The following is a 9,548-nucleotide window of genomic DNA, read 5'->3' as shown; positions in this document are numbered from 1 at the left end:
CTCCATGGACATCAAACGCCAATAACGTAACGTGTGAAAATTACATAGTCAAGCATACATAGAAGGTCAAACATTGTAGCCTCCTTTGCAAATCGACACCCAAATGTGGAAAGTGACACAACTGAGACGACCATGAACGCACACCTAGAGGCAGAGGACTAACATACATAAACCTCATTCTAAATTACTCCTTTAGAAAAAGTGCCGCTTTGATTAGCCTACGCAAGTACTCGCGAAATTTCCCAACTTCCATCTTCTAGGATGTTGTTGACTAACGTATCATTCACACGTCGCAAACCCAGCAAAGATGCAAGTAATAAGACTACTCGAATTAAAATGCAAGTAATAAAACACAAACAAAAGCTGTTCTTGGTATCATATTCAGTCACCCACTAGAACACAAACATGGATTAGTGTCACTACCGTTTTCCTCCTTTAAAATCCTTCCTTGAAAAGTTTAATTGGTCAGGCATCTTTTTTTGAAAATCGTCACTTCCGTTTTCCTCCTTTAAAATCCTTCCTTGAAAAGTTTAATTGGTCAGGCATCTTTTTTGAGGATTTTCAATGATCAAACCACAAAATTCACCCCATCTAACTCTATCAGAGCAGAAACACCACAAATTCATGAAATCCAATAAAACATCCTAAGACTTTACATGGTCCCTGATGAACCGTTCCACCTCAGCCACCTCGCCTATAATACCCGCACCTTCTGCAACCGCAACTTTGTTCTGACACTGAGTGAATGAAAATGGTTCACCAAGTACTCCAAGAGTAAAGTCATTTGCAATATCAGCTGTTGATATTGCACTCCTTGATGCCCGTAATTTGTCACTGCAAAATGTTAGAAGACAAACATATTAGGCAACAATGTACAATTAAATAAATATATAATTCAAAAACAGAATAACGATATATCCACAGAGCAGTCTACAGTGAGCCAGGAGCAATTGACGACTTGAAAGAAATAAACAAAGCAAAATTCAATGCAAAATCTTGAATTGGACACGCCAAGGATCATAAATAGAAAACCACATAAACAAAGACACTGCTATTATCAGAAGAAATATCTTTCTCCAAAATATGAAATAACATATCTCTTCTCAAAAATTGAATATCACAATAAAACATCAAGTGGTAAGTGCATAAGTTTAACTAAGCATATCCCATCAAGTCATTCTCAAAAACTTTCCATAAAATTACAATAAGTTATCGCACAAGAGGTAACAATGCTTAATTTTTTCTTTTTTCTTTTTATAAGAATTCGAATCTTACATTTCCTTCTCCAATTGTTTGCGAATGAACTCCTTGCTATGTGCTGTCACTTTGTCTGTCTTGTTGCAGAGAATAAGAATGGGAATTTTCTTCTTCACCACACTTGCCTTGGTCAAAAGATCGTACAGGTACCTGTTGCAATTAAAGTAGCAAGAATTTTTCATCACTTGCTAGTTGCACAATCAGGCTGGCACACTTAATCATGGTAAAGTAGGTGCCAAAATAAGGCAAGAAGTATCTAAATATAGCGCAGATGGGAAGGAAGTAGGGAAATTTACTCTGAAGCAGCACGCAAGTTTGGTAAGAATTCCAAAGCATCCACCACAAAAACTATACCAGCTGCTTGAGGCAGGAACTCATCTAGTTTGGGTCTGAGACGAGAATGTCCAGGAACATCAACAAGATGCACAGGCTTTAACTTTCCATTCTGTCAGGAGAAGACAAACAAAAGCATAGAACATGTTAAAGTCCGCAACATCGATCACAAAAACAACATCAAAAACCGAAGGAATGAATGTTTCTTAAGAAGGCATAGAAGGTAATGATGCCGTACACAGAACTAAAGTGACTAGATAAGTTAGATCTGAAAAGGATACATATAAGCACATGAGGAATTTATATATCACCTTTGATTTTTCAGAATTGAGCACAAAAGTTCCCTCATTTGGTTCCATTGATGTCACAGTACCTTGGTGAGCAGACCCATCCCGAAGCTGGAACATGAACCCGATCATGTCAGAAACATCAAATCAACATTTTTCAATGAATAGTTTAAGAAAGCCAGAATAGAAAAGAAACATAAGTTAATAAAAAAGTCATTGAAACTTTTTACCCAGATATTGCTTATTTTTCAGTCATTGAAACATAAGTTACTGAAAACAGGCATGAAACTTGACTTGACGAGATGATAAAAATATGAAAGGCTGAAATATAAGATATATAAGCAATGGGTAAACATTGAAGATGAGAAATAAGACAAGACTGGTGCCCATATGACAACCAATTAGTAAAAAGCTTGGAGAATCTTTTTAACTTTCTTAATTCACCCAACCAAAATAACAAGAAAGCCATATAACATAAATGCATTTTGTTTACTTATCACGGGCTACACATGACATTAGCGACCAAAAAACAAAATGACATTAGCGGTTTAGAAAAGTCAAACAACTGGTGAGTCTAATATGGACCTATACAATATGTTTAAGAAGAAAAATAGCCAGTAAGTTCTGTGCTTACTTGATAGAAAAGAACAGTCTTTCCACTCCCGTTAAGCCCACTCAGCAATATGGTATTAGCTTTTTGCCGTTTGAACAACCTACCTACATCACAAAAGGTATAACGAATAAATATCAATCTTGGAAGTATTTGAAAAATAAGATAACAAAATTATGTGGATAAATACCTAATAAGAGTAAAACTGAGGTTACTAGCAAGATGGCAAGAGCAGCATAGATCTGAGTAGGTGGAACCTGCTGAATGTACTCATGTGCTTGAGACCATAATGGCTCTGCCTGTTTCTTCCATTGTTGCAATGCTTGAGATGACCATTGCTCTGCCTGTTTCTTCCATTCTTTGAATCCTTCCATGTTCTTATGGGAATTTAAGAGACTTCGAGTTTAATTTACAGTGAACCTTGGCCTCTTAACTGAAGTTGAGACCCTTTGGGATGTTTCAAGAACAAATGGAATTCAATTAGGAAACAATCACCCTGAGGAGAGACAGAGACAGGGTATTAGGAACTCAGATTGAAGATTTGGCATTTGAATATGAGAGATAAGATTAGGGCAGTTTATTCAGTAAACAGGAAAAATAGTGTGGAGCCATCCACAGGAAAAATAGGGCAGTTTATTCGTTTAATTCTGATAAGTAGAAAAGAAAATATGATCTTCCCAACTAATTTTCCTAAAGCCATCCACAGCATCTCCCTCACACAGTTTGCAGGACGTGGTTTAAGCATTAAGAATATCTATCTACCTCAATTTCGAATAAGAAAATAAACAACCTAATATAAGTGATTTCGGCAAAGAATAGAGGGTTTGTCTCCCATGATGATCAATCATGTAAAATCAACCTTAAAAAGCAATCTGCAAAACTCATTATTGTGATTTGTGACCACATCCTGTTCAGACTTCCATAGCCTAATTAATCAAAGAGATTTCCACTAAGACAAGCTGTTTTTCTTTTGAATCAAAAGAAGGCCAACCTTTGATATCTGATCCCTAAATGTTTTGAACCAAACCCAAGTCAATGAATACACCATAGATTTGATTCCAGAAAGAAAGAAAGAAAAAAATGCCACGAAATGAGATATATATAAAGTGACAAACCTTCTGAACAATCTAATATACATTAGCAAACAAAACAAACAAGACCAAATTCAAAGTTTTATAAAAAAGTTGACCTATCCATAGTTAAGTAAACCAAATCAAACCCACCTGATAATTCAGGTAGAATCAACAATAAGAATATCAGAGATGAATACCAAATGCTTAGAAGCACAAACCCTACTCATTCCAATCTCTATCTTAAGCAGGACAATTGCAGTAAATGAAAAATTGAAACTTTAAGCTTCGTATCCCAAATTAAGCAAGGAACAAGCTTCAATAATGCTTAAAAGTAAAAACCCAACTCACAGAAGAATACCATGAGTACGAATAAAAAAAAAATTGAATCCGAAAGAGTAAGGTAAAGAGAGCAAGCTGAACCTTTCAGTGACGAGAATCCACGAATTGAAGGAGGTCACCAGCGACGAGCTGAAGAAGAAGGCGCAGAGGAAGGCGGAGAGAGTCCACGACGAGCTGAAGAAGACGGCGCAGAGGAAGGCCCGGCGAGGATCCACGACGAGCTGAAGAAGATGGCGCAGAGGAAGGCGGCGACAATCCACGAATTGAAGGAGGTCGCGACGAGCTGAGGAAGAAGGCGATCTGAGAGTCCAAACACCGAAGAAGAAGGAGGAGGAGGAGATGTCTGCCTCGCGATAGAGAAAAGAGGAGGACAGAATTGGCAGTTAGATTAATTTCATTAAACTATTTACTGTTGTTGCTCCCTGTTTTCCCGAAGCAGTTTTTGAAAAGCTTCTCAAATTCAGCTTTACAGAGAAGCGCTATATTCTTGACCCAAAAGTAGAAGCAGCCTCAAAAACACCTCAAGAATCAATCCCAAACTAAGCCTAATACTTTGTCTCACTCCGTAAACATGAGACCTGCAAATTTGATACGAATGTTTCTCTTTTTTTTTTTTTGGAGCATTAATACGAATGTTTCTCATTTGATTTTGCATACATCTGGAAATTAAAAAATGCCACATAATATCTAGAATTTTTGACCGATGACTTGAAGGTATAGAAACTCTTAAACCTGCGAATTTTCATTTTTTAGTAACAAGCTGATGAGGAAATAAAACTTGACAAATAGGTTAATTAGGTAGAAATGATCTTATACGGCTCCATCTTCATTAATTCAACGCATATATATATTGAACATTTCCTAAGCTATAGTTATGGTAATCACGTACACACTACCTTAATCTGAAACTGTAAACATTATTATGTCTATCAGACTATCACCAAGAAAAGGTCCAATATTAGGGCTACGTACTGCATCTCTATATATGACTCTATCAAGTTGCACGCGTAGTTCTTACTATTTCTCTGCGAAAGAAGTGTCCGCAGTAATGTTACGTTTCCTTCTTCGCAGAAGCATGAGACGTGATGATGGATCCATGACATATAAAGGGAAATGATTAATGCCTGCATGTGAAGGTACGTAGTTGGATCCCCAGGACCATGTCTTGATTGGTTCCTTTAAAAGACCAACTTTGAACAAATCAAACTGAAAAATTTGACTGCAAAGGTACGTACGTAGTAGTTGATCGAAGTGCAGTTGGAGGATTAATATGCTTCTACATGAGATATGCATGTCTTCAATCCCTGGCTATCTTGTTGCCTAGCTTGTTAGTGGTTGTATCTTCTGAATAATAAAGTGATATGACGAGAAGTTTGTACAGGAAATACATGGCTTGATATTTTAGATTTGGGTTCATCTGTTCATCACATAAAGGCTAGCATTAAAGTTGAAGTCCATCAGCGGCAAATGATATGTCAATTCGCTACCACGCTTGCTGGTCTCTAAGTTTAGTGTCTGTAGTCTTTAGTTGATGCCTCAAAGATCGAGTACGTGCAAAGTGGAAACTGTCTCTTTTGATGAAGCTTGATGTAGATGTACGTGCACGCGCGGGCGTACTGGCACCAGTTGGTGCAAAGTTATTGCAGATAGACGGTGTAGGCTTATGAGTTCTCTCCAAACGTCCATGTCCTAAAGAAATTGTATCTCTAAGCGAAAGTCTCTTTTATGCCTTTGTGTCCTTGTGATATCCTTGTCATTCAAACAGATCGATACAACAAGATGTATGGCTTGATATTTAAATTTGGCTTCATCACATAAGGCTAGGAACTAAAGTTGAAGTTCATAAACGGCAAGTGACATGTCAAACGATATGTCAATTTGTCATGCATGTTGGTTGCTAAGATCGTGCTTATAGTAGTATTGAATTAGAAATTGAAAGAAAAGAAAAAAAGGGCAACGTACTCTTTTTCAACATTTCTCTTCTCTCGATCTCTCTACTCTAATATCTACCTTGTGCCCAACGAATTTTTGCTTCTTTTCAACCACGCGATATTTCTTTTGGGTGTGGGTTTCATCGACAGAGGTTTTGGTATGAAAAATATGAGAAACCGAGAAGTTGAACAAAAAATAATAATATATTCTTGGTTCCACACTTCCACAAGCTAAAAAGCTCTCAAAGTAACCGAGTCGATAGCGCCTGTCAGTTCCACTTCCACTTGTCAAAGGAGTATATCCAAATCAAGCCCAGCTGTATCTATTTCTCTTCGCGATCGTTTTGTTTGTGTTTGAGATAAAAGGAAGATTCATGTATTATCATAGCCAAAATAATACATATATATCCAATAACTTTCTTAAGCTCATACCCACAATACATGGTCAAGCAACCTAAGGAAATTATAACTAAAAACGCACTTAAGACCCCCACAAAAAGATTGCTCCGCGTTATTTGGAGAAGACGAAGAATTAGGGCTGGCAAATTCTACCGATCCAAACCAACCAACCGATTACCACCCGAACCAACAATGTTGGTAACCAACTATGTTGGTTACCGAGACTTTGGTACGGTAGTACCGAACCGATTTCCAGATAATGGTACGGTACTGGTACTGATTTTCAGATAAATACGGTATACCGTACCGTACCGTATATTATATATATTATTTATTTATTTAAATATATTTTACATCTTTCGATCTGAACCGTTGATCATTAATAGTTTGATTTCAAATCTTATTATAACCGTTGATTAGAGTACAGAACCTATTAACCTAATCCAGTTCACTCACTCTTCCCCTCAGCCACTCTTTCCCTCGAGGCCTCGAAGGCTCGAACCCAGACATCTCCCGATCTCCGCCTCTCCGCGGCTCCGCCCTCTCTCTGCTTCTCGTTTCGATTCAAACCCAGAAATCTCCGCCTCTTCGCCCTCTTGACCTCTCCTTTGAAGTTCTTTCGATTCAAACCCAGAAATCTCCGCCTCTCCGCCCTCTCGACCTCTCCTTTGAAGTTCTTTCGATTCAAACCCAGAACTCTCCGCCTCTGGACCTCTCCTTTGAAGTTCGATTCGAATCAAACCCAGAAAATCTCGTATCAATTCATTCGATTCATGTCCTCTACTCTCTTTTTGGTCAGTGCTGCTGCTCAGATCTTTGTTTGACTCATGAAGATGCTAGTAATAAGTTTCTTTTTTCTGGGTTTTTGTATTTTTTGTCCCCTTTATACCAGTTTGATATCCAAAGACTCAATCTTTTTTATTCAATTCTAGATTCAGGATTTGTTTTTCTTGATTCTGCTTGCCTGCTTGGTGGGTGTTGTGAATTGGAATACCCTTTTGGATTTTTGCGTGAGCACCCGGTTGTTTATGGATTCTCTAATAGTTTTACTAATTTTATGTGCTCTTTTTGCTGTTGGTTGTTTTAGGCTGATGGAGAAGGAGAGACGTGAGGAGCTCTCAGATGAGTGAAGCCTCAGCTCTGGGTATGTGCTTTTTTTTGTTGGTAAAGCTTGTTCTTTTATTTTTTTCGTTTCCTGCTTTGTAATGCATCAAAATTTTTGAATTTGTGAGAAAGGTTGTGGATTTTTTAGTTTTATGATAGACCTGTGTTGTGGTTTTCTAAGATATTTGATGTTTTGAACTTTTGTAGAAGAAGTTGAAGTTGGTTTGTGTCTGTTGCCAAATGTGTGCTTAGGAAAAAGCATGAAATACAGTGAAAGATTCCATTTTTATGAAATGGTAGGAATAATATCCTCGTTAGGTTGATGATAGGTGCATTTGACAGAAACTGAAAGCTATTGTGAACTGTTATATTTATGTTTGATGTTTGTATGTTTTGTTTCTATCTTCTTCTTTTTTGCAGCTATAGGTACTCAACTGAATTTGCAGAATCAACTAATCAAGGCCTCGTTTGGGTGAATTGTGAACTATGAATTATTGACTTAAAAATTGTATGAACTATGGAGTGATGAAGGGAGTTGATGTATGAGTGAATAAGTGATGAACTCAAGTAGTGAAGTTGATGTATGAGAGTTTTTAGTTTATTTTTCATTTCCAGGTTGGCCCTTCAAATTGATGTGAGGATTGCATTTTTTTCATTTGTTGACAGGTTTGGGCTTTTAAAATTTTAGTTGGGACTTAGCTGAAATCTGGCCCAATTTTAAACTCGGTACTAGGCCCAACCAACCGAAACCGAACCGAGATATCGGTATACCGAAAAGTTGGTATACCGACTTCTGTGGCCGGTAATGGTAGGCTTTTTTGTGTACCAACTTAGTTTGGTACGGTACGTGGTATTGGGCTTCAAGATCCGGTACCGTACCGAACCCACCCCTACGAAGAATAGTTTCTTTTGCGAAGAAGAGTAGAACCGCTATGTTTCCATGTTCTATCTGGCGACATGTCTTCGGAACGTCATGCTCAGACACAGTGGCAGATCTAGGATTTGAAAATTGGGTGGGCTACATATTCAAGTTTTTTTTTTTCCGGTACAAATGTAAGAACAATGTATTGACGTCGATGGATGGTGGGAAGCGAGAGTATTTAAAAGAGAACAAGCAGTGACTGATAGGCTATAGAAACGAGAGTGAGAAACCTGAGAGAATAAGAAAACGAGGGCTCAATTTCTAATGAGTAATGGAATGGACGAAGAGGAGACTAGAGATTGGTCCCTAATTATTTTTGAGTGGGCTTCAACATCAAGACGACAACATTTTGATGATACTATATATAGAAAATGTTTTTTCTTCAAAACTTTCGAGCGGTCTTGAGCCTTCCCCATCAACTATGTGGATCCGCCAGTGGTCAGACAGGTAGGTGTAGAATCTCCGTCCACTAGTGGAGATCTGAGGCAGTGTTGAGGCTGACGTGGGAATGAATGATAGAGGAATTACGGCATTCTATGGGACTTTCTGATTCAGGCTTTCAAAGACAGGACCCAACTTCGGCCTCAGTTGTGGAAGCCGGGTGGAGGGCGATGGCACTCTAAGTCCAGTTCTAGTTGGAATATAGGAGCAATGGAGATCTGGCCACTAATGCTGGACCTGTGTCCACAGTAGGAGGCTTCGACGGGCTTGACTCGAAGTCAATGTGGTTCGGCGATGGAAGGTTTCAACAATGGCGTGGTTTGGCCACTGGTGCCAACCGTGGTTCGCTGGCAGAATTGTTTGACAATGGAGGTGTTGCACGCCCGTGGAATACCCGTGGTGCTGCATGCGGCAGAGGGTGATGGGATGATTGTGTTGTGGGCCTGTCTTGTCTTGATGAGCCTTTGCTGGTGGGCTGGGTATCTAGTTTTAGTAGTTTATTAAAAGTTTAGGGGTATTTTATGTACAATAATTTCCTACCACCTCTTGGTACGGACATGTGGGCTTTGTCCAGGTCTGCATACTCAGTATGCCTTGTCTGCCCTAGCGAGGTAGCGGATCATGTATTGGTTGGAACATCCTGGTGGCAGGATGAAACAACGTGTAGTCGGATTTCTTTCTAGTCTTCAGTATATTGGAAAGAGTTCCGTTCCCCTGGTCAGCTATTGACCAGAGATTATTTGCTCAACTACCGTTCGATTGAAATCAAACGATTGACAGGTATCTAGATTTTTAAAAGATGAGATCTGTCAACCGTCCGATTGAAATCAGACGGTAGTTGATCAAATAATC

At 38.7% G+C, this 9,548-nt stretch overlaps 1 protein-coding gene across 1 annotated transcript; it reads right to left on the bottom strand.

The window, feature by feature from the left end:
• Nucleotides 1–308: 308 nt before the first annotated feature.
• On the bottom strand, nucleotides 309–4,496 carry LOC112189094 (signal recognition particle receptor subunit beta). Its single transcript, XM_024328371.2, has 7 exons — nucleotides 3,981–4,496; nucleotides 2,678–2,983; nucleotides 2,512–2,594; nucleotides 1,902–1,988; nucleotides 1,554–1,702; nucleotides 1,276–1,407; nucleotides 309–834 (listed from the first exon to the last, which is right to left on the bottom strand). The coding sequence occupies exons 2-7, from the start codon at nucleotides 2,859–2,861 to the stop codon at nucleotides 645–647; spliced, it is 825 nt and encodes a 274-aa protein (XP_024184139.1). The 5' UTR covers nucleotides 2,862–2,983; nucleotides 3,981–4,496; the 3' UTR covers nucleotides 309–644.
• Nucleotides 4,497–9,548: the final 5,052 nt, after the last annotated feature.

This window comes from Rosa chinensis, chromosome 2, assembly GCF_002994745.2.
Source record: "Rosa chinensis cultivar Old Blush chromosome 2, RchiOBHm-V2, whole genome shotgun sequence".
In the NCBI taxonomy this organism is placed as follows: Eukaryota; Viridiplantae; Streptophyta; class Magnoliopsida; order Rosales; family Rosaceae; genus Rosa; species Rosa chinensis.
The sequence above is the reverse complement of the archived record's forward strand: the minus strand, read 5'-3'. Positions and strand labels throughout refer to the sequence as shown.

Bases quoted from the DNA above. Each gene is read 5' to 3' on its own strand.
- LOC112189094 (XM_024328371.2), bottom strand. From the start codon at position 2,861: ATGGAAGGATTCAAAGAATGGAAGAAACAGGCAGAGCAATGGTCATCT. The intron at 2,595-2,677 runs GTATTTATCCAC...TTTGTGATGTAG, and splicing joins CTCAGTTTTACTCTTATTAG to GTAGGTTGTTCAAACGGCAA. The intron at 1,989-2,511 runs GTAAGCACAGAA...TTCATGTTCCAG, and splicing joins AGACTGTTCTTTTCTATCAA to CTTCGGGATGGGTCTGCTCA.